The 25,834-nt window shown below is 48.3% G+C and overlaps 1 protein-coding gene across 8 annotated transcripts in view; it reads right to left on the bottom strand.

Moving 5' to 3' along the window:
• Positions 1 to 25,834, bottom strand: part of LOC149357153 (papilin-like) — a 179,077-nt gene that overhangs the window by 133,982 nt on the left and 19,261 nt on the right. For all 8 annotated transcript variants that reach the window (XM_089584449.1, XM_089584453.1, XM_089584451.1 and 5 more), the window contains exon 2: positions 9,981 to 10,039. In XM_089584449.1, the coding sequence (XP_089440575.1) occupies positions 9,981 to 10,039 (59 nt within the window). The remainder of the gene's footprint in view (positions 1 to 9,980; positions 10,040 to 25,834) is intronic.

Below are 25,834 nucleotides of genomic sequence, written 5' to 3'. Positions count from 1 at the left end.
AATTAGTGGTGCGAGACAGGTGAAACGAACTTTACAGCAGAAAGCTGTGATCTAGAGAAAATAAACAATTGCATGAGTCAAATAGCAAAACAACGCATTAATATCAGAATGATTAGAGATGGTAGCACCTACATAAGATTCGATAACTTTCGCATCTTCTGCTTATTTTATGCCGCAGCTTTCGCTTCCTGGAAGAGCTATACCGGGTGCTTCAAATTATTCGATGCAGATTTTCTTCCAAAAAGCCATGGAAGATACGCCGCTGTGGCCTTTGCATACGGATTATACGGTAAGGTGGTCAAAACTTGCCTGACAGGGTGAGATTCATGACTTCTCTCAGTGGGCAGCCAAAACTTGCACAAACCATGCAACGTTTCTAGATAGGGTCAGTTAGCAAAGACTAAGCAAACAGGCTCCGGATTAACGGGCCCGTTCTCAAGCGGAGGAGGAGTAGGGAAATGACTTTACTGTATACATGGGGAGGAGGTTGGGAGGCTACGTCGGGACCCAAAGAGTCGCAACCTTTTCCGAATATTCCGATAGCCTGGCTTGTTTATCATAGTATACACTCCTTACCCGCCGCGGTGGCTCACTGGTTATCGCGCTCGGCTGCTGACCCGAAAGACGCGGGCCCAATCCCGGCCGCCGCGGTTGAATTTCGAAGGAGGCGAAATTCTAGAGTCCCGTGTACTGTGCGATGTCAATGCACGTTAAAGAACCCCAGGTGGTCGAGATTATCCGAGGCCCTCCACTACGGCGTCCCCCATAACCCGAGTCGCTTTGGGACGTTAAACCCTAATAAACCAAACCAAGTATACACTCCTTACTGCCTTCCCCACTACTCTGGTGAGGCGGCTAGTAGCATGTGCTCTTTTGGGGGTGGATTAAGGTCTCATCCCAACAGTAGGTGTTCTGGGCCTGCTTGAGCCCGTCCACAGTATTTGCATCTTGATACGCTGTCATCGTTAAGGATGGCTGCTAGCCTCCTAGGACTAAGCCCGCTTCTCCTCTGAGTTCTCAGTGTTATTGCTAGCTGCCTGCTCAGTCCGTTACATGGATGTGGGTAGATTCTAATAACGTTGCGGTATTCCTGCGATGTAAAAGCAGGCCGCTTTACGAATACTGTCCAGGAAGAATTTTTTTTCAGTGCGCTTTGCAGAAGCTCAGTTACCTGTAGTCAAAATTTGAATTTCTGCGTCTTCGTGCATTTCCCTCTCCTCTCGTCACTTTTTGAGCGCTCGAAGGTCGGCGCTCCTCCGCCGGCCCCACCTCCGGGGACAGAGCTACGTGGCTTATTGGCCGTGGCCATGGTAGCTGCCTGACGTCACAAAGAATCTGACCAATAGCCACCTCTCAACTTGCATACGCAGATGCGAGTGACGTAGGAAAGTGCGAGCGTGAAAAAGTCGCCGGGAAGGGCTCGCCAACTTTCGCGCGTGATTGTGGGTCCTATGCTGCGTGTAGAAGTGTATTACTTGGGTCAGGTGCTCATGACAACACATTGAAGTGATTGAGCGAGTTGATGGGCTCTTACGGGAAGGTGTTTCAGAGCCCATTTAATCACAGCAGTTACTTATTTCCTTCGTGACTTTTCTAGTATGAATATTTTCTTGTTGAGGGCACATACTAAGCGCATATCAAGGCCTTTAAAGAATTTATTTTTTGTGAAATTTTTATTTCGGTGTTGTTTTAACATTACACCTAGCATTTGCGCTTACCGATGCTTTGCTTTTGGGGATTTTGTGAAATATTTATTTCGGTTTTGTTTTAACATTACACCTAGCATTTGCGCTTACCGATGCATTGCTTTTGGGGAGTGTATTTTTTCGGCATTTGTTCTTTGTAAGCTTGATTCTTAAAGAACTTCGAATCATTTATATTATTTGTAATGGGAAATTATGCATGTTATATTTTCTTAGGAAAAGTGTTTTCCTACCTAACTGAACGTTTGTTCAATACCAGCAGCTTTTCGTCGCTTCAAAATTTAATCTACTAGTCGTTGTCCAGGGCGGTTAACATTCCTTTTAATCGGTGAAAATGAGCACGAACAAGTACAAACTCATAAAGCTTATCCACTAATCACCATTTATCGCTGACAATGGAAACTGATACGCTTGTATGCTATTTGTTTCAGGATCACTTCTCTCCGGATTAGTTCGAGGAAGTTTGAGTCGATGGAAAGTAGAAGCCAGAATAGCATGCCATCCTTACTATTTTTCGTCACATTAAGCAGAAAAAGAAAGGAAGGCACCGTTTCCTCGCCAGGCACCTGCGTCTACATCCCCTGCCGATTCATGTCGTGTATTTCAGCATGTGAAGGGGCTACAAAAAATGCAAACCGCACGGTGCCTGCGTACTTGGCTGTTCACATTTGTTTTCCTCGCGCGCTTACCTCGGTGGTAGTTAAAAAAAACACTCTATTGTCGTCAATGATTGTAACATCAACAACGCTAGAGTCGTTTTAAGCATGAAATGCTTTTAGCTCCCGTTGTCGGCAGTGTGGTGACGTCACGCCGAGACCAAGAGCCACCATCCGGGCACTGAATTGCACTCATCCGGGCACTGAAACGAGAACATCCGGGCACCGTACGAGATTTAACGAGTCTCTGTAAGCCCTCCAACAGGACCGGCATACAACCGCCGGTAGCTTCGCGCCGAACCGGTGGTGGCGTTCCTCCCTTCCTCTACGGTGCGGTTCGGGTGTCCACCGAGATGACAGAGAATTACTGCGCCATTTCCTTTCCTCAAAAAGCGTTGCGTTCAAAGGGCAAGGCATCGCGCCGAGCAGGCGGTGGCGTTCCTCCCTTACTGTACGATGCGGTTCGGGTGTCCACCGAGATGACAGAGAATTACTGCGCCCTTTCCTTTCCTCAAAAAGCCTTGCATTCAAAGGGCAAGGCATCGCGCCGAACGGGTGGTGGCGTTCCTCCCTTCCTGTACGGTGCGGTTCGGGTGTCCACCGAGATGACAGAGAATTACTGCGTCATTTCCTTTCCTCAAAAAGCCTTGCGTTCAAAGGGCAAGGCATCGCGCCGAACGGGTGGTGGCGTTTCCCTTCCTGTACGGTGCGGTTCGGCTGTCCACCGAGATGACAGAGAATTACTGCGTCATTTCCTTTCCTCAAAAAGCCTTGCGTTCAAAGGGCAAGGCATCACGCCGAGCAGGCGGTGGCGTTCCTCCCTTCCTGTATGGTGCGGTTCGGTTGTCCACCCAGATGACAGAGAATTACTGCGCCATTTCCTTTCCTCAAAAAGCCTTGCGTTCAAAGGGCAAGGCATCGCGCCGAACGGGTGGTGGCGTTCCTCCCTTCCTGAACGGCGCGGTTCGGGTGTCCACCGAGATGACAGAGAATTACTGCGTAATTTCCTTTCCTCAAAAAGCGTCGTGTTCAAAGGGCAAGGCATCGCGCCGAACGGGTGGTGGCGTTCCGTGGACTGCCTGGCAGCGCTACAACACGCTGTCGCGTTCCACTCCTAAAGGCGAAGGTCAAGTTAACAGTTAACAATTAACAGTTAATTAGTATTAAGTCATTAATCAGTAATTAGTCACTAATTAGTAATTTGTCATTACTTCGTCATCAATTATGAGTGACGTAATCCAGTGGTGAAGTCACCAGTGTCACATAGGCAAAGTGGTGCGGAAAACGCTTTCGCCTCTACGCACTTTAGACGGTTTGGAACGCGCTGCATATACATTCTTGTCAGGCCTACGCCTCGTCGTGTCCGCGTACGCTTCGTGTTATGCCTGTAAACATTTCGTGCTTACTCTACTCTCGGTTAGTGGAGAGGCAGAGATTTTTTATTACCAGCCAGGTTACAGGCGTTATGAAAATAAATGAGCAAAACGAGTGCGTAGATATCCCGCTCTTCGCATTTTTGTATCGGGAGAGAACTGACGTTTGCATATACAGAAGCAATAACTGCAGCCCTTTTTTTGCCTGACTAGCAAGAGAGCAACGGTATGCTTCATTCGCTGCTGTAAAAAACCACACCAAATTCGTAAAGCACGCGTTATTCTCCATACACTCCGCGGCCGTCGCTTCAGCCACGCTGGACCAAATATGGCGGCGAGTCGGAGTTCCCGCCGACGGTCGCGGTCATTGAGGAAGGAAATGGTCGCGGTACTTTTCCCATTCTAGTGACTCTAATCTAAGAGAGACACGAGCGCCATCTCTCGGGGGTGACAGTACTGCATTTGTTTTATTGGTTTTCGCTTCAGCCCACTGGTTGCTCTTGGTCACGTGGTCAGTTATCTGCCTAAACGGTGACTAAATCGCTTGCGCCGGGTGCGGCTGCTTCTACCCGCGCTTCGCTATGATGTTCACTGCTAGGATTTCAACACCGTTTTGTAAAAGTTCGCGTGCGCTCTAGGTCCAGGTTACGAGCGGGCAGGATGCTCGGGGTTGAGCATTTGGGTGCACACCTCGGCCGAAACTGAAATGCCTTCTTTCCGTGGTTCCACACGGTGAAATCGGAGGAACATGACGTGCCGCTCGCCCCCTTCTAGTTTGACCTGATACAGTTCTTCACGCGGGTAATATGCGGCTGTGCAAAGTATAGATTTGCAGGTCCGCTTTTTTAGCCGCGTGCAGGCCGCATCTTTTTTGACCATTAATGCTGACCTTGCCTGTCTTACTGGCGACGTGAAGTGCTACAACTCTTACTTTTTAGCTTAGAACACCCCTAAAACTGCGGCTGAGGTCGCAGTTACAGCAGTAAATTTCGCGAAGTGTGGGCTCCTTAGAGCTCACCTTGTAGCACCGACTGCAAAAGCAAAGCACTTTTTCAGGAGATATCCCCTTGGCTTCTTTTAACAGTGGTGTTAAGGAATAAACTATTGAGTGATTGACATTCTCAGAAGTAACTGAAACACTTACTGAGTTTCGCAGCTTCGGCCTGGGTGCAAACTCCCATTTACTTCGTTGAATCACCTCGTTCAATACGAAATTTGGCGTTTAGAAGCCGCCAGAACCGGCTTCTAGGATGCTGACGAAACTAACTTGCCCCGGCATGCATGCATGAAGCTATGGGCAAACAAGACCGCAACACGAGCCTTCAAGCTTCCAAGACGGAACCCAGCATTGCCTCGCTATATCAGCGCCCTGAAAGTCTGCCGAGCTAGGAAGTCACGACGTGCTTTTCCGCGGTGTTTCAAAGAAAAAAGCCGTCTTGAAATCTAAGATTGTTCGGTATGCCTCAGTCGCAAGAAAGAAAATCGCGACTGTTAAGGCCATGATTATGACAGGGCTTAAACGAGCGGTTTATCACAAAAATAATAAAAAGATACCTTCGGACACTAAGGCGCTAGCTTTTCGCACATGGTTATTCTCCTTATGTGCTTCCTTCGCCCATGCTCTTGCGCATTCGCTACATGGATAGAGCAAGGCTGCAATAAAAGCTCTAAAAGGAAGTCCCCCCTTCGGAATGCGCTATATGGGTCAAAATGGTTCATAGACGTGCATTCGTAAGCGATTTTAACCGGGTAATCTTGACTCAAACTTATTAAAAGAATGTTTAAAAATGAAGGCCTATTTCTTTTGTGATTTTTTTTATTATTTTGCGGCCAATGTACCCTTCGATTCAGTAGCCATGGCTTCTAACACTTCAAGATAGAAATAATATGGGAATCCTAGTTGCAACCACTTGTGAAGTGAAGTTATAGCGCTTGAAAGCAGTCTATTTTCTTGAATTCACGCGCATCTGATGCGCTTGTGAGCAGCCGCTTGCCACGCATCTTTAACGTGCCCGGGTAATATTGCGGTTATAAATGCTACTAAACCACCTTATTTTCAGTAATACGCAAGAGATCAAGGCGAAAAGTACGTTTGTATTCCTCAAATACGTTTCTGTAGGCACGCGAGCCGCCGTCTGGCTGCCGGTCCTAATGCAGGCAGTAGCAGACGACGCGACGCGTGTGAGCCCATAGTAAAGCGACCGCTCGCCAACGCCTAGGCGGCGACCGCGCGAGCCCGCTTCGTTGAACTGCTGCCTCCTTCTATCGGTGGTCTCCGCAACTGAGCACGGCCCGTGCGGCCAGGGTTGCTTCGCGGTTTATTCAGAAATTTATTTCTGTGAAGCCGTACTGTTAAGGAAATTGTTTAATCGATAAACAGTCAGATGCAGCGACTCAAGTGCAGTAACGGAGATCGATAATAAAGTGGTTTGCTTGCGAACTTTTTAAATGAATTTACTATGTATGCCACCCTAGCTCTCACTCCTTAGAGCGCTTAGTGCAAAGAAATATAGTAGCGTAGCCGGTTCTCGACGAATTTCATAGCAGTACGGATATCGTAGCTTCTTTCACTTACTTGTGCGGTTTGTGCACGTGGTTTGTGGTCAATGCGGAGTGTTTATGTGCAGTTGCGCTCGGAGTCAGTGGAAATCTTCAGTGCTTTACGCAGCACGTCTCCGGAATATAGCGGGCTCTGAGATGGGAGCGCTAGCTTTAGGTTAATTTAGAGAATAATTACAATAATCTGCATTGTATCATGTCCATGCGCACACGCCTCGGTGTTCGCTAATGAGTACGCCGTTCGCATTTCCAGGCCTTGTCTGTAGGCCGAGATATTGTGTTCGCTCTGCTTCTCAAAGCCGTACGCAGTTGCCTGGTTCCCCAAGGGGTTGCGAGCGGCGTCGTGCTATTCCTTTGCAAGCATTTCAAGAGGTTGGGGCTTTATGCCGGATGTCCCGAGTTTAGCGAAGCTCCCCGAGCTCAGACAAGGAACTGATGGTATTAAGACAAAATTCAACCCTCAGCGCGCCTTTAGTTTCATTGGATTACCAAAGTCACTCTGCGGTCATCATCATGACTTCACCTCATGGGCTTCATGCGCGGTCGTCAAAGTGGTAGCGACAAGTCTTCCTTCAGTTACGTTCATAACGGCTGGCGGCGCAGTTACGGCATATTAATCTACATGACAACAGACGACCAGAACAAGCGGGCGCGGGGGGTGTTCGCATGGCATCTCGTCACGCCCGGACTGGTCCAAAATCGGGCCCGCGGGGGTAGGTAGGCAGATTCATCGTTGACCGCGTGCTCTGCGTGCGGCCGCGCGCCGCGCTATACTTGTGTTTTGTGGTAATCCTTTCTTTTTTTTTTTTGCTGTCGTGGAATCTTAATACTGTTTGCGCTGCTGGTCAACAATGGCGACCGCAGCGCTGGGCCAATGTACGGAGGAGAGCATATTTTTCGTGTTTTTTTACACGTTTAACGTTCCCCTTATTTCTCAAAATACACTATATGTTGCAGCATTCGGTACAATACTGATATTATACGTGGATGCACCAGAGGTGTTAAGTTTCTCTCAGACGGCGCAGCTCAAATTTTGAGTGCATCATTTTGTGCATCATTCACGGAATACATGTACGATCATTCCGTGCATGCTGTTCACGCGATACATAGGTATCATTCTGTGCACAGTGAGTGCACGCAATTTAATGCGTGCCCAGTCTAGCTTACAATTGCTGATAATTGAAAAACAAAATTGTTGAGTAGTTATGTAAACGCGTGAAAGGAAACCACTATTACGCATGCAGTAGCCTTCACTGTACACACTAATATACGCGACACCAATAAAATTCAGTTAACACAGAGTTTCATAACCGAATCCCACGATGTGTCGGCTCTTCTGCGGAGCAAACACAATGACTCCTTCGTCAACAACAGTAGTTAAACATAGTTCATGATCCACGGCGCCCGAAATGAGCGGTGGCTCCCGAGAAAGGGAGCGCAGGTAGCAGTTCCTGTTGTATCGGCGCGGCTCTCGCTGCATTCTTCTTAATTTCTACGGTCACGCGCACAAACCAAACACTACCGTATTGTCGCAGCACCGACATCACTAAAACACGTAGGAAAACGACGCCAAAGTATGTCACCGGCGCGGCAAAGACTTCGGCAGCGCCCTAGATACAACGCGACTGACGAAGTTCGCGGAACGCGCAGAGGATGCGCGGGGCTGCAACGGACGCACGGGTCAGGAATTCAAAAAAGTTTATCGGTTCAGGAAGGTTTAATGTCGAAAGGCGACTCAGGCTATGAGGGACACCGTAGTGAAGGGCTCCTGAAATTTCGACTACCTGGGGTTCTTTAACGTGCGCTGACATCCCACAGTACACGGGCCTCTAGAATTTCGCCTCCATCGAAATTCGGCCACCGCGGCCGGGATCGAACCCGCGTCTTTCGGGCCAGTAGCCGAGCGCCGTAACCACTGAGCCACCGCGGCGGGGCTAGAGAAAGTGATGAACTTTTAGACCGATTTATTACACCGCTAAATAAATATAACGAAAAAAAATGCTCAGCGTGGTGCCAACTGCCAACACCCACTCTATTATCTTCCATCCATCCACCCTCGCGTTGTCGTCACGCTGATTCCGTATGGTACTTTCGCTACCAGTTGATTCACCTTGGCTGGGGTACGAATGTGGTCGAGTATATGTCTTCATTTATCGTCCCTCTTGCAATGCACAGTTTTTGTTTTGTTTTTTCAATTTCAGTGCATGACAGCGGTGTCTAATAAAAAACGGGCACGCCAGGCCGAGGCCTACCGAACAACCATCAAAAATTTTATAAAGGCTGCCTTTAGTACTTCAAAACGCAAATGACCTCAGCTTGCTTCTTGTTCCTTGCACAGCTGAGGTGACGGCACTAAAGATTGATTCTTTTCTTCCGAAGGTTTAGGCAGCGCGCTCGGAACTGTTCAACGTTCTTCGCTATGTGATACTTCTTCGTACCAGATGCAGCCGCTTTGGTCATAGCCGCGTTCTGGCCACCGGAAATTTCCTTGCGGTTTCGTTTTCCAGCGCTTTCAATAATCTTGAGCTTGTGAAACCAGCGGCGCGTTCATACCACCGGGGACGACAATACACTGTCAAACGGTGAAACCACGCGATCGCGTCTCAAAACTCGAAACTACACTGCAAACGGCACGTGAGAAGTGCAAAAAAAAAAAAAACTTCACCTGGGCGTTGTGGTGCGACGATGTTGGGGAATGGTGGGGGGGACACCAGTCTTGACAATTCAGCCGAGGCCCAGCTGGTCGTGTGCATCGCAGTGAGTGGCATGGTTCCGCGGGCCGCGAATTCCGAGTTTCGGTGAACATATGCGCGCCGGCGTCTAAATTTTGTAGTACCGAAGCCGACTAATCGACCAGAGAGACGCTCCATGCGAGCGCCGCTTGAGACGGGAAAAGTTTGGCGCATGCTTTGTGTGGTGCTGGAGAGAGCCGATTGGGCGAGGTGATTTCAGTTTGCCCCGTGGAATGGCCACGGAACCGTTTCGCACCGTGACAAATCTATATACTTTGTGCGGAATAGCCAATAAAGTTCACATAGGGTTCGCTATATCCCGTCGTAAAAATTTACTTTTTAAAAACGGGATATTAAATGCATGGTCTTCAGTGGGAACTTCCAAGAGGAATACATTTTTCTTTTTTATATCTATTATTTCGATACAGCCATTTCGTTATAGCGAGGCAGACTACATATCTCACAACTAGTGCGAAAAGAGGCGCAACGTTTTTTTTTTATACAAATCTTGTTCCTCCAAATGGATCTCATTGGTTTCAGGCACAAGGCAAGAGAGGGGGTCTAGTTGTTGTTTCATACTGAAGAAATCGCGCTAAATGGTACAGCAAGACGTGAAGACAGATGGACGAAGGTGCTGCAGGCACAATTGCCCCGAAAATACATTTAAACCCAATTCTCGTTTATGAACGTACATTCGCAGCGCTCATCCTTGTCTGGTACCCGTCCGACTCACGCCTCCTCTGTTATATCGGAGCTTCGGCTTTTCCATCACTTCGTGCGCATGAGACCTCTACTTGGACTACCTTCCTGCCGCACCACAGGCTACAACCAAGGATCGGTCTAGAGATATCAGTTCGGCCAGGAACTTTGACAAGGAAAGCTGCTAGCTGCAGAACGCGTCTTTGTCAACATTTCACGCTTGTTGCTCCCCTTTGGAGAAAGTGATTGAGCACGAACCTGCCTGTAATCGAGGTCCTCGAGGGCGCTTGCCGGCTTGGGGACACACACCAGGGCGTCTGAAAGCAGAGAAAGAAGTCGTATCCTCAGTTTCTAGATGGCACTGCGGTAGCGAATGCATGCGCCGCTTGTGACAGCCTCATCGGCTTCGCAACGCTAAACGCCGGGTAGGGCGGGTGGCATCTGTCTGCAGCTGTTAAGCTGCGGGGTTTTCGCAGTGCCCCGTAAGAACAAATAGAGTCATCGGGCCATGCTCACAGTACGCAATTATGCAACGCTGAGCAGTAGACCTCTGTAGGAAACAAACATTTAACTTTGCTTTTGCATCTGCAGACGCGCAACCGACCGTAGACAGCATTTTGAATGTATTGTGCTCAGTTTTAAAAGGTGTGCAGTCGTCGTTTCAAGTGATTGTTAACGACAAACTTTCTTCTAGACCTTTTCGAGAGTTTTTTTCAAAGACACCCTTCATGATATCTTCTTTCACATCATTAGGCTCACTCAAGTCCATCAAAAAAGGCACAGCTAAGGCGGGGCTGGAAGCATCATTAAAAATAAAAAAAACGTGTCACTTCTTGACCAAAAATGGCTGTATACGGTGGATATTGCCAGAGTTAAGGAAGCTGCTTTTTCTGAGCGCGCTTTGACAAGCATAGCCGACTGTGTAACCCCGGCAAATTAAAGAGGGAAGAAAAGGTAACCGCAAGTAATCTGGAACACTGAAATCTCTAACGGCAGTCACTCCATACGTGCACAGTCTCTCCTAGGTTATGCATAAAGCTTAAGTGACAGTAAAGTTGTAAGCTCCTAGAAAACTCTGGGCTTTGTAGGTAAGTAAAACAGGAAGTGCCCGCAAGGAAACTTGCGATAAGATCCCTTCCCGTCGCTTCACTGACTGCCGTACCCAAATTGTGAGCCCTCCTTGCCATGAGCTGGGGCGATGTAACCATGACCAGTTAAGGAAGCACGCTACTTGCTAAAAGGATCGCTTTCTAGCTTGATAGTGGTAGCCGTGAAGTGTGACGCACCCCAAGACTTGAACCTCGTCGAGTCTTGAAGAAGTACCGGAAGCAAATGGCTAGGAAAAGTTTTGAAGCGTTCGTGATTAATGAGAGCTGCGAGTAATGCGTCAACGTCACGTCGATTGCGCTACACTCAAAATAGCTCGAATATCTTGAACATGCACTAATCCTTGTTCTGTCAGGACTGTTTCTTTTGTTTGCCTGTGTTTTGCCTATGCACCTCCTGTTCTTCATGCCCTCCTGGTATAAAAAATTCACGGTGGCACTTTGTTGGCCTAAAGTGTGCCTCAGTGGTTACGGCGCTGGGCTGCTGGCCCGAAAGACGCAGGTTCGATCCCGGCCGTGGCGGCCGAATTTCGATGGAGGCGAAATTCTAGAGGCCCGTATACGGTGCGATGTCAGTGCACGTGAAAGAACCACAGGTGGCTGAAATTTCCGGAGCCCTCCACTACGGCGCCCCTCATACCTTGAGTCGCTTTGGGACGTTAAACCCCAATAAACCAAACATTATATATGCATACTGGAACAAAACTACATTTATACAATAATAACTGAACCCAAGATAACGCGCTCGTTGTGCGCTGTCCCAAATTCCTGATAAAGTTTACAAAGTGAGGTTTATATTATACATATACCTAGATACAACCTTAGTTATCTCTATGCAGATATCAGACATATAGATAACTCCAGCAACAAATAGCAGGGGCGTAGCCAGAGGGGGGGGGGGGTATGGTGTCAGAGCACCCCTTGAAATTTACCATGGAGGAAAGAAGAAAAGAGGAGAGGCCCTTTCCACACAGCACCCTGGGAGAAAAGTGTGGAGGAAATCACGTGGTTTTTTCTCGATTGGGAGGCCATCTTACTCCGGCAGCTTAGCAACGGCGTCGTAGTTGCTGTTTATAAACCGGGCGATAGCAGACGGCCGCGGCGTAGCATTTGAGGTGCGGCGTAGGCGTGCTTTCCTCAACTGCTCGAGTTTGTTTTTGATCGTGTTCACAGGCTGACGTTGGCGCCGTTCACTCATATCTCAGGTGGAATTCGCTGCAAAACTCTCGTTGTTGCGTGCATTCATTTCAACGTGCTCGGCGACCACGATCGCACGGGTATTTCGTCTACTGCGTCACTGCTCGGAGCCGTCGGGAGACCGCCGCTGCATTCGCGCTGTTCGTTCACCAGTGATTCAGTACGGCGTGCGCTAGAGCGGGCGTCGGCGCATTGTGCGGACGTTTCGCGTCCTGTACGTGCAGTGTGTGTGCCATTCGCGCTCCCGTTTACATCGGCAGTGAAACCTCGTGGCTACCTATGCGTGTTCTTGCAACGCTCCAGCGATTGTCAGTGACGTCGGTATAACTGCCATTTTCGTCTTTCGATGATTGCGCTTGTTTGAGCAGCGGGGGCCATGACATGGGCGGAGAGCGATATTGTAAAGGAAGCAGCTGCGCTCGCTTTGCTCTTAGTATACAGAATCTTTGTTACATGCCCGTTTGAAGCGTGTAACGTTTGAAGCGTCTAGCGAGCTATTTGCCTCTGGGACGTGCCGGGCTCAAGTGTATTCGTTCATATTGTAGCGTGCAACGCGAAATCGAACACCGGAGCACGAAAAACTGCGGCGGTCCCTCAGTGGTCCGAGCGCGCGAGCGAGAGCCAACCAACTTCTTTCTCTTCTAGTGCATGCACTACTTCTGTCTCTTCGAATGCATGTATCAATATCGTGGCCAATTCTGTGCTTTTGGTCACGCGCTATGTTTAGACCGGTTTCCTGTAGCAGGTTTGCAATTATTGCTTTTCTAGCTGATGTCATGGTCAAGAAGTGCGAAAAAGGCGAAGCTCTAACTGAATTTGGAGGCCTTTTCTCACATGTGTTTATTGTGCCCATGTCCTGTGATATTGTTATTTGTCGTAAAAAGTACGTGGTGAAATGAGGATCCGCATGTGCGCTGAATTTCATTGATGCCTGTGGTGGTTATTGTGTTCAGGAAAGTAAAAACAGCGCTAAATTTTACACAAACCACACAGAAAGACGGACAGCGCCCGTCCTGTCCATCTTTCTGTGTGGTTTGTGTAAAATTTAGGCTGTTTTTACTTTCCTGAACATAATGTCAAACCAACTAGCCCAGCAAAAGGGCCTGTGGTTATGTTGAAGAAAAATAATTTGATGCATTCATTACGTACAACAGATCGACTTTCATTGCCTGTATTGTCAATCACAAGTAAAGTGTGCTACTATGCAGTGACATTACCAGCTAGTATTTCACCAAGTAGAGAAAAGCGGAGCGTACAGCTGCAGCTCTGCACATTAAATATGAAACACAGCATTGAAATGAGGCACAACACCATGAAACTTATACTGCAGCCACTGGGGACTCCTAAACTTCTAGAAGTCTGAAAAGCTACGGTCATATATATTATGCACAATACTAGATCTGTGGATGTGGAACATATGCGATGTTGCCATGCTACAAAGGGTGGATTTACGGAGGGGGCAGTCACATTTTACACGTATATTTTCTGAAATTTTTTAATTGAGAAAAAGGTGTCCAGAATGGTTGTCCTATGTAAAATTTCAGTCTTTTGGAGGGAAGCGACGCCCCTCCCCCCCCTCCCCCCCACATCCATAAATCCTCCCCTGCCGTCTACTATATGCACTTTGGCCCTCTCCGCTTCTGTCGCCTCTATGAATGGCTTTTGGAGTTGTGAATCAAAAGTCATTGTTGGCACGGCCACCATTACAACACGTTATGATACTACATTTTGTGTTCAGGGTCAAGAACTCAAACTTATTAGTATATTTGCCCATCCTCACTGCTGTATGAGAAAGCATTCCTTGCATGGCCAGCCGCACGAAAACATGCAATGAAGATAAGTATGGTATTCAACACCAACAAAAAAATACTGCAGAATTTTTCTAATCCTCACTGCTGCAACAGAAGGCACTGTTGACACTGCCAGCTTCCAAAACATACGCAATGGAGGCAGATTACAACATTCAGCGACAAGAGCTGCAATAAAAGGCAGGTTGAACTCTAAGGTGGGGTGTGGTCATACATGGAAGCATTGTTCACTGCTGAATCGAAAGCAGACACGTGCACACTTGAGTGACAAAGATTCATTAAAATATTTGTCTGAGCTACTAGCTCATTTCACGGCTCATTTCACATTTTTCATATCAGTGGCATGCACTGCTTTGCTGGTTTCGGACTGATGCAGTTGTAGACTTCGCGTGATATTTTGTTTACTTAGTAAATACGCAAAAACATGGGAGCATTGGTATCAGTTAACACGATTTTTAAGACATACAAATATACATTCTTTTATTTTAAAGAATACATATTTCACTGTTCTAGACAGTGAGCTTTATCGAATGCACAATGGCATTCTCAATGGCAATGCAGTTATTATTTTTGCGTTTGATCCCTCCGCAAATTCTATGAGGAGGCCGCGCTGCAACTCGAGCCCCACCCCAAACAAAATTTCTGGCTACGCCAATGCCAGGGAAGCTTATAATCTCCGCCGTCAGAAAAAAAAAACGTAGCCAAAAGTGGCGACGGGTACTGCATGTCAAGATGGGTCACCGCAGTAACTGAAAGCGAAGGCCACTTCCCGCGCTTGCAGGAGTTGAGACAAGCATTTTTCCCGGCTGCTACTAATTGTGCCCAGAGCCAAGCAGTGGGAGACAGCACGAATACGACGCAGTAACTGGAAGTAGCCGCCTGTCTCACACGGGTATTTCCGCTTTATTGACTTTTCCGCTGACGGACACCAGCATAGGGCACCCTAAACTGGCAAGCAGCCAAGCGGCACTCGCGCGGGGGTCTGTTCCCATGCGGTAGCACGCTCCTTCGTTGGATTTGAAACGCGCGCGCAAAGGCGCGGCGGCGAAATGTAAACAGAAAAGCCCGCCGGAGTAAGATGGCGCCGAGCTTATTTCCGGCTTCACAAAATGTCACGTGACGGCCTCTCCTCTCAATTTTCCTTCCTCCAAGAAATTTACTGAGCATTGTGGAGGAGTACTTTAGGCTGTGTGTATTCCTCCCCTTCCTCGACCACTTCCGCGCGCAGCTTTCGGAGCGGATACAAAAGCAAGAGAGCACCATTTAATTTATTCCTGCACTGCTACCCCAAAAGATCGCCCGAGCGGAACAAGACGTCGACCTAGAAAATAATGCCACACTCTACAGGGCGTTTATTTCTTTTAATGAGCAGTCTGGAGATTTTTTTATCTGGAAAAAAAATCGAAGAACAGCGATGTTCAGCCCGTCTCCGCGGTACAGGCGGCTTCAGTTTGCCCGAAGGCTTCGTATTCAAATATCCACCGTTCACTGCGGAGTCTGCCCACTTTACCCGTCAGCACTGCCTAAGCCGAACGATTGTTTTCAGCGCTCCGAAGACTCAAGTCTGATCTCGGAGCTACAACGTCGCAAGAGCGGTTGCTGGGGTGTGCACTTCTTTGCGTCGAACGCCGGCGGCTTCGGTTGAATATGCAGCCTGAAAGCGAGCACAGACTCCTTTCCTGCTTTATGTGCATTAAGATGCGGAGGTGAACGGACGATTTTGCGTAATGTTCAGCTAGTAGACGAACTCACAAAAGTTTTATGCATTGCCGCGACCATATTTTAACAGCGCTCTTTTTCCTCGTCCGACAGTTCCGCGTTGAATTTCAAGTAAGCTTTCATTATTGTGTTTCCGTAATTATTTTGGTACATTTGCATTCTCTGTTGTTGATTCTCGAAAAGATTGATGTACGCTGTAGTGGCTCTGTAAGCGGAAATTACTGCAGAAAAGGGTCACTCTTCTTCGCCATCGCACGACGCATGGCACTCGTTTTAATTGATTAAAAGGAATTCTTTTGAACTGTAGGCAGAGTTCACCCAATTAAACGTACCTATTCACGTCAGCCTACTTTTTAATCATTTGCATTGCCCTCAAATGATCATAAACCATCGCGAAAATAAAAAGTTCTTTTTTTTTCTTTTTAAATCGCCTCTGCGGCCGGGCACAGGTTCACAGGCATAGGATAGTTTTGACAGATGCCATTCGTTCGCAGTTGGTGACATCGTTGGAGAGCAGACGCTTTTGTGCTGTTGTTTATTACGTGGAAATATTGTAAATATCCGTGATTTTTTGTACCACTGTTTTGTGTGTGTGGTGTGTGTGTGTGTGTGTGCGTGTGCGCGCGCGAGAGAGAAAGAAATGTTCTTTACGAATCAAGACCTCGCAGCCCCGTGTGCACTTGTATATTTATGTAGATATTACAGTGAACGAAACAACTAACCTTTTGGCTTTATTAAAGCAGAAAAATCACTAAGATACTCCTTGGGCGCAGGCTCTCTTTCCTTTTTTTTTTACCGACGGCATATAAGACCCCAGTCAACGTAATGCATCCTGATGTAATATGCTTCTAGAAGATCGCGCTGTTCTCGGCCCCAGCCACTTCCATGAATGCTTACATTGCTAAAACGTCAAGCGGTATCATCTGCAGTCAAGGCAATGTGAAGGCAGGTGTACTCCGCCAGTGGCATTCAAGGAAGTACGGCGTTGGCGTAGCCTGCCTGTCATTGATACGTTGGCTCATTTGGCCGATTCAAACCAGTTCGCAGTTCGCATGCCAGATAGACCTGATACACCACACGCGTGGCACATGTGGCGAGGTAGTTCTATCACATCCTTTCGTTGGCTTACAAGCGCCCGCAGAACGCATTTCTCCGTGAAAAAGAGTTCTACATGCCTCAGCCTTGGCCGCGATTGAAACCAGCGGCGTCAAAAACAAGAGCAGCTTCGCGTCCCGTTGCCTTACACCACTCGGCCATCACCGTCGCCTCTTGCGCCGCGTGTTTCTTCTCCTAGCCTCTCGTGTTGTGTGTTGGAAGTTGTCCCTATCGTCATCTTTCATCCGAAAGACCAGGGTTCGATCCCGGCCGTGGCATTTTGATGAAGGCGAAATGCCAGAGGCACGTGTACTGTGCGGTGTCCATGCATGCTAAACAACCCCCAGGTGGTCGAAATTATCCGTATCCCTCCACTACGGCGTGCCTAATAGCCCGAATCGCTTTGGAACGTGAAACCCCATAAACCAAGCCAAACCACTCATCTTTCATCCACTGGTTCTGCGCCATAAATGTTAGCCGAGGCCGCTGAAGAGTCGACGACCGTTACGGTGCCTCTCACTGTGAATGCAGCAAGAGACGCTGAGCGCACTCACGATCAAAGGAAGCGGCTGAACGTGGTTGCACATAAGGGAGCAAAAGTAGCGAGGTAAGCCGAGCTCATTGTCCGGCTCAAAAAGGCAGGGACTCCCCAAGCCATGAACGTAGCCAGAGAGATAGATCGAAGAACAGAAGAAGGCGAAAGGGGGTGTGCATTCAGCAGCCGTAGGACCCGGCCCCCACCACCTATATGAGCCGTGCTGGAATGCGGTACGTGTTTCCTGCAAAATATTTCATGCTTATGCATGTACTCAGCACGACGAGATCAACATTAATTTTTTTTGCAAGAATTTTTTTCCGTAATACTTTTCATGCCTGCTCTGTACCCGTTCTCATTTATAGTTCAGTTTGGCATTAGGCCTGCTCTAGCTTGCTGTTGCGGCCATCCGGATGAATTTTTACTTTGCTTTCGTCTAATAAATTGAGAGGTTAATTTTACGGATTAAACGAGACAGTAAGAGTGGAGTACGGTTGTCATTGTCTTTGTGTCTTTTTGTCGCACCCAGAACAAGGTGAAGGTCGACCCTTTCGGTGCTCGTGAAGGACATATCTTATGCAACTAACTGAAAAGGGTTAGTGGCCTAACTTTGGGTCACAAAGCCTGCTAACCACTTGCAAAGGCTGGACGTATTCAAATGCCAACTCAAATGCACTTTGTTGCGTGCGACGCACAAAATACATTTCTGCTAGTGTGAGAGATTCTGAAATCAGCTGTCTCGTTTCGGTATGACCATTGATAAATCCAATCCTATCACCGATATACAGGGTTTCATGGACCATTATTTGAAGTACGTAATATTGCTCCTGCTGCACCATCACAGGAAAACGATGTACCCGCGCTTAGCTCGGAAGCATTGCCGCGACCGGTGGCCTGTTTATTTATTCTGGCTTAGTGCAACAGAGTTCCTTCAATCAGGAAATGTTTGCACGTACTAACACCGCGAAGTGAAAGCGCGTATTCACGCTACGATTTTTCAGATCTCGCGCATTTCATTATGAGGCAAAAAGGTAACACCGCTATGACATTAACACAACTGGAAAGTACGGCATGTGGTATGTGGGGTGGGTCGAACGAGCCGAGGCTGCAAAAGGACTGTGACATAGATGCCGTAGTGCAGGGCTACGGATTAGTCTATACCACGCATAGCACGCGGGAGTTTCAGTGCGAACGCGCTACTTCACGAGGCCTAACCGGGCAACCGAGTTTGTGTTAAGCTTTACCTTGAAGGTGGCCTAGGCAAAGCCTTGCACAGCAGCAGCCCATGCAGAAATAAAATAAAAAAAACTGCGAGGACACTTTGGCAGCTGAAGTGTTGAGAGGCGGAAGCCGAGGACACTATCCCGTGACGACTTCCGATGGATGTGACGTCACACCGTTCTCGTGGCTATATTGATACCAAAATTATACATCTGTCGGAGATCTTAAGTGTTAATTACGCTTAATTACACATTTTCCCATGTAATCTGACTCAAATCCGACGTTTTGCCGCCCATTCTGTGACAATTTTTACTATACCGTGACGACTTCCGGTGGATATGACGTCACACCATTCCCTTGGCTATATCGACGTCCGCGTTATTTCGACGCAATTTCGACATTTTTCCCTATAATTTATTAACTCATTACTCTACAGTCATCAAACTTGGCTTCTAGGTTCATTCTTTCCTCTTCTATCTGAAGCAACCATTGTTTTTCTTCTATCTTTTTTAGTTCCGGAGTTCAACGCGTGTGACACGCTTTGTTAACGGACGATAGTATGAGGCATTAAACGCTTTCACCTTAATATTGCCGAGACTCGGCTTAGGACCCGCGGCGGCGAGAATAGATCGGCTTCGCTGACCACTGTACGAGAGCACTATGCTATCGACGCAGCCGATCACTCCTCGTGTTAAAATTGAAGACACTCTCGCGCTGCGCCTTGCGCACTGCCGTCTTCATCAACTTCCACCTGCGACGCCAACAGATCAGATCAGCTTAACTTCGATCAGAGCTTAACCTGAGTCTTAATATCGTCGCCAGACGTGGCGCCAAGCCAGCAAAGCAACCATCAGCCAACCAGGCTAACACATGCTTACGCATGTCTACTCAGTTTTTGCGACGTTAAAACCCTACCACTTTTTCCATTGCGCATCCACTGAAATGCAGCCGCCAAAGCTGGGGTTCGATCCCACAGTCATGGGCTCAGTAGCTGCAAAAGTTTACGGCTAAGTTTGCGATCAAAAAGTTAGCTAATACACCTCAGCTCATTACCAAGTTAGGGGTACTAAAATATTCTGGCCTGCTCAACGTACCTGCCTGCAGCCCTGCGTTCAATTAGTCTGTGTAATGTTTTTTTTTATAAAGAAAAAGCTTGGGTTTATTGGCCTAGAACACCACGTACAGCAACCGTAGTCCTCACAGGTAAAAACGTGCAATGGTATTCATAAAGGGTGGTCGATAAGGTGGCACCAAGCATATTTACAAGGAAAACTGAATTGGTCCTAATCGGAAGAGCAAGAAAGAAAAGATAATGAAGAACACCTTAGAAACCTCTGCTTTGATGATAATATTGCCGGGTCAATGCCATAAATCATGTGCAAAACGCTAGCGTATGATAAAGGATCTAAAAATGCATATCCTAACGACTGGAACTGAAATAACTCCAGAGAAAACCTAAGAAAACCTAACACTATGTCGCGTCATGCTGTAAATAAAGAGGTGTGTTCCACGTGTGCGCTGTACATCTTTTGGCGGCTTAGCGTGACGTTCGCGAACGTCATCTATGTTAGAATCGAGGTTACACTACGCCGCCCTTCCCTCCCTCATGCCCGGAGGTGCTTGGAACTCCTCTGTACACTCTTGAACCCCCAGGTACTCCAGTCGCTGCAGTAAACGCCAGCAGCAGCAGCAGGGGCACGACCTCGGCTGAAGTATGGCGCAACAAGTGCCGCGTGTATGAAGTCGACTTGTGCCTGCAGTTGATGGCCCTTGCCTGCAATTAAAGGCTGTAAATAAGCTTACGCTAGAAAGCAGCTACAAACTGCTGTCACAAAATCAACGAGAATGCCTAGAGGCCTGAAAACATTCCATGTACCGGGTAGAACCCTTTGCTCCCTCACCCACTCCGCCCGCTTCCGATCTCTTAACGTTACACCTATCATTTTTCTTTCCATAGCTCGCTGCGTTGCGGAGTGGGTCAGGGATCGAACGCGGGTTAATGACATCCTAGTTGAAACCAAGAGGAAGAGGTATGCTTGGGCAGGGCGTGTAATGCGAAGTCGAGATAACCGCTCGTCCTTAAGGGTAACGGAGTGGCATCCAAGAGAAGGCAAGCGTAGCAGGGGGCGGCAGAAAGTTAGGTGGGCGGATGAGATTAAGAAGTTTGCGGGGACACGGTGGCCGCAACTGGCAAAGGGCACGGTTAATTGGAGAGACATGGGAGAGGCCTTTGCCCTGCAGTGGGCGTGGTCAGGCTGATGATGATGGTGATGATGATCGGGTAGAGGCAAGACGAAAATGACGACGGTAGTCGCGTCTCGGCTCCCTTTTTTCACTCCTTATTTCTCTTTTGGCCATATTGTGGTCGATTAGCAACTTTGAAGGCTATGCGACCAAATAATACATCATCTGCCGCGGAGGCTGGGTGGCTGTGTTCTTTAGCGCGAGTTTGCGGGCTCGACTCCGGTTCTAATCCGATGAAGGAGAAATAATAACACCCGCGTAATGAGATGAAGTGCACTTCGCGGAAGTTGCCCGATAGTGGCGGTGGCAAAACACCTTTCCAGAGAGAAGGCTGACGGTACTGCGCCGGGCCGCCGCCAAGTTGACTGGATTGACACTGCGCTGCACTCGTTGTAGACAAGCTTTCATGCTAGTCATCGCCACAGAAGTGATCCAAGAAGATCGCGGCTGTTTTCAAGGGCTGGATGGTGTTCGTCTTCCCAGCAACGATTCACTGCGCAGCTATCTTTTCTTTGGGGGAGGGGGGGGGGGGGAGAGATTACTGGAAGACGACATTGTCGCGGACGTACAGTCGGGGACAAGTCTCCGGACCACGTGTTCCTCAAACGAAGCTTATAGCTCTACTATTTGACAGCGGCTGGAGACCGCACTTGTGCAGATGATAGAACAAAAATTTACCTTTTGCCTCCACAAGTGTGGTCTCCAGCCGCCGACTAATAGCAGAGCTATCGGCTTCGTTAGAGGAACACGCGGTCCGGAGACTTTTGTCCCTGACTGTACGTGTTCGTACAGCCGAAGGCTGAGCAGAACGCCGGCATGATAAGCGAGCCAGCTACGTCACCCGTGCTTGCACCGCTTGCATTTCCTCTCCACATACACACGCCTTAGTCAAGTTTGTGTGCAAACAAAAGATAAAACGGAGCCAGCCACTGCTTATCCTGAGTGGAGTTACACAGCAGACAGTCAACAACGAGAACATTTCGTGGCGGAACTCCAACGATGAGGTCACCGAGCAGTTGTTCGCTCTCTGCTCTTCGGGCTGTATGCGCGACGTGGGACGGACTGCCAGCGCATTGTTAACCGACGGCTACATCCCTACTAATAATGGAATTGACAAACAAACAAAAATTGTGGTTCATACAGTTCGCATGTCCAAAGCAATGCGGCTTTAAAAATTCGACGGAGTATACCCAGATTCAATTTAAGAGCATCACTGTTAAATGGAAGCTGAAATTTCTTTTTTCTGTGGAACTCGTTCAATTTTTCTATAGTTCCTACTAGCGCAAAAACACATATATGTCACCTATACGCAACCTCTGGTTTTGTACTAGCGTGTTTTTGTGCACCAATCAGAGCGGCGCACTGCATTCGTGTTTTTCAGACAAGAAGTGCATACCGGGTTCCGTCGTCTTGGGAAAAACGGCCGCAAGTTCGATGGCGCATCTCAGGGCTGAAAGATGTATAAGCAAACCACCCGCCCGGCATACAATACTCCTCCGGGATCAAACCTAGCAGAAAGCCAGGGCAAAAAGCGCGGTGGTTCTCCGGACCGCGGGGTGTTAGTGGGATCAGGGTTGAAGCCAGGGCGACGGTGCGGGCTCAGTCTCTGTCCTGCTTCTAACGCCTCATTTCCCATTCAAGCGCACTTTGGCCATTCTAGAGACAGAGAGAGCCAATGATCTGGGCGATCAGAAAGTAAACAGTCTGACCTTTTTCGTTCGGTTTCCTCTGACTGTTTTGTTCCTGCTCGGAGAAAATTACATACACAATCAATCGGTCTCCTGACCTTTCGCCCAAAACGTTTTTGGCGCTGAAAACCGGTCACGCGACTTTTCACGCAGCGTAGGCGGTAATGTTCAAACAACCTGGAATGCGCATGCTCGGCCTCACGGAACGATGAAAGACAGGCCGGAGCTTAACAATGACTTAGGAGCAGCAGCGGCAAACTTTTGTCGCAAGTCGCAGTGTGCGAAAGCAAGTATTTCGTGAAGCTGTGAAGGCTGTTGGAAAATGGCTTCCGCGGTAGGATATTACACATTCAGAAGAAATGTTGCGCTCTTCTCGGCCGACGGCACAAAAGTATGTTCCCGAATTTTTCACCTAGTAACGAAATTCGATTCATAACGTGTTTCATTTCTCGACCCCCACCCACTTCATCAAACTCTTCGCGTTCGTGTCTGTACATCCACTTCCCGGCTTTTGCGCGTTTCCATATGCGGCATGTTCTCTCCATACTTTTGCTGCTTAAATGCTTCCCTGTTCTAACCTACCTGGCCCAGTTAACAAACTGTTCGCTTATATACCTAACAAAACGAGGCATAATTTCGGAATCTACTCACATATATGTTCCCTGTGTAATCGATCTGCGTAAGTAGGAAGTCGTACACTGAGAAATTTCATGCGCGTGAAACATTCATATACAAAACTCGTGACCCGCGGGGTGCACACGAAGAAGTTGGCGACCAGTATAAGGACTCAGTTTTAGTAAAAGTGCAGCGTTCGGTAAAACTGATTTGGTGAAACCGCCTTCGTAAGCAAGAAGCCCTCCGGAGGCCCAGCGCATCGGTCAACAACGAGCACTGGTGACTGCAGCATGCTTGGCAGGGCAGGGTCGTTTTTCCTCTCCTGAATCGCTGAGCTTCGGAAATCACGTGCGCGCTCAACTTGCTCGAGTGTGCCCCTTTCCGACGCAGAGTAACGAAGGGACAAAGTGCGCCTGCGCGTTCTAGCGATGCACATTCGCGCGGTGTCCGCTGCAGCACAAATACAGCTCCCATCAATCTCTAATGAGCCTGCAGTCTTGCGCCCAGTCCATCACAGAGATTTCCTAATCGCCTCTATCTCACTTTCTGTCACCCGCTGCTACGTTTACCCTAGCTTTGAACCTACTTGGTTTTATGGTTATATGGGGTTTATTGTCCCAAAGCGACTCAGGCTATGAGGAACGCTGGAACGTACTCCATTACCAACAAATGGACGATCGGTTACCTGCTCTCCTCATTACATGCTCTTCCCATGTATATGTTCTCTTCTTGGCTTCAGCTGCGATTAACTCGTGTGTTCCCTAACCTGCCTTATTACGGTACAACGCCTCGATAAGATGCACCATCGAAGTTTTCTTTAACTTTCCGCCGCAGTGAGTTCTTGAAAAGAAGACGAGAAGGGTTACAGCTTCGCACGTCGCGCATGCGTTGGGTCGTGGGGTTTAATTTATTTTCTGTTTTTCCGGGAACAGGCCATTTTTCTTGCATCATCGTGATGTTTAGCATTGCTTTGCTACCGTTCGTGTCCGCCATTTTGTAAACTGCGTGGAATGTTTTTCGTATGCCTCCAAAGTGAGCAATTTCACACTTCCGCTGCTGCTCAGAATGGGTCCTGGCCGAGCTGGGACAACAAGTCCAGCTTGATAGGCCGGGATTTCATAGCATTCCAAACTTTCATTTGAATGGGACTTTTTGATATCGCCACACATTAAAATGACGCATACAAAGGGGAAAAGCGTACAGAACGCACTTTACAAGGTGTTTGATGCGAGTTTTCACAACCTGCAAGTACAACCTCCGACAGTGCAAAGTATGCATGTACCGGTGTCAACAATATGAAAGGCAGCACACGATGGCAATTTAACGAACTATTACTCTGTATTAGAGCACTGCACGGGCCGAAATGATTGGCCCCGGCCCGGCTCGAGTTCAGCAGCCTCTTCTGTTCTCTGGCCGGCCCTTATCTCCAATAACGCCCGAGCCCGGCCCCACGCCCGCCTGAGCCCGAGCAAGCTCTGACCTACCCGACTCGGTCCGGTCCGCCAAGTGCGCGTGCCCGGCTCAGGTCCGGAAGCCAGTGTGGGCGCCAAGGGGAGGCGATGGGTGCCGGTCACCACACCCAAAATTTACCGACCCACAGAAAAATCTGCAAAACCCTTCATTCAGACCCTGACGAGAAGGACGTTCCACGATACTACAACTGGCATTGGGCCCTCTCTTTGGTATGTGTAGCTCTCAATCACCGCTCCACTGTTGCATTTATTTAACTTTTATGTAGATTAGGGCCACGAAGCCATTATGCATACCCAAAAAAATAACCCCCTTCGCCCCTACTCATGCTTCTCTGCGTTGCATCGCTTGATGACGTGATGGCTCAGTCCAGCAACAACAAAACGCAGGAATATCATTTGGATTCGGATATATTATGCCTCGGAGATGTCAAATTATGCATGCCTCATACCTTTTGTACCGCCGTCGGCACGCTTCACACCATTATTTCTTTCTTTCCTCTATGTCCTTTATGCTCGACGGCGTGGCTTGGACTGACCCCAGCGCAGCGGAGCGTTGGCCGCTGCAGCCAAGGCAAAATGCTCTGGGTATGTTTGCGGGGACTGACGATAGCTGGAGCGCAGTTCGATTTTAATCGTATTTCGCCTGCGTCTGATCGGCGGAGGGAGTAAACGCTCTTTCTAGCGAAGGAGTCCTCGTTTCTCTCGTGGCTGCGTTCTTACGCGAGCACAGGGACGCGATTACGAGTTTTTGTCTCAATTTTGAGACTCTGACGTCAAAATGACGACACCGCGAGTCGTTGACCGCGGATTCGACCAATTAGCAGCGAGGTTGTGGTGTCTAATAGTAGGGTTCCACCCAGGAAGCATTTAGTTGCGCAATAAGGGACCGTATGCGAAAGTTTTGCTGTAAACACGCCGTTAATAATTTGAAGAATGTTTTATTTCGCTAACAAACTATGTTTCAAACTCAACGACATGAAGCAAAAGAAGAAGCGTCGTCAATTTTGAAATTAAGTTTGCTCTTCAGTCACTTTTGCTGCCGCAAGGGTGCGCTGACGCTGAAAAAGCGTCGGTAGCGTCGGCTAGGTGGCGTGAGCTGCCGCCTGATTCAAAGGATTTAGCCATGGATTCAGCCTTATCCCTCCACGCACATACCCAGCCATCTAAACATGGCAGCCGGAAAAAAAATCAGCTGAATGACGGCTGTCCTTTTTTTTTTTACACACTACATAGAATCAAGGTACTGTGCGGACATCTTAAGTGCGCGGAAAAATCTTTTTAAAGGCAGTGATTGCTACGGGTCTGCCGAGATCAATTTGCAAAGAGCGCTTGGCTCGAAAACCGGCGAAGGCAGCTTTAAGGCAAGTTCACAGTGGCGAGTTGCAAACGACGCGCTAGTATTCTAGGCGACC

The sequence above is a fragment of the Amblyomma mixtum genome, chromosome 3, assembly GCF_055824585.1.
Source record: "Amblyomma mixtum isolate Tamu chromosome 3, ASM5582458v1, whole genome shotgun sequence".
NCBI lineage: Eukaryota > Metazoa > Arthropoda > Arachnida > Ixodida > Ixodidae > Amblyomma > Amblyomma mixtum.
The sequence above is the reverse complement of the archived record's forward strand: the minus strand, read 5'-3'. Positions and strand labels throughout refer to the sequence as shown.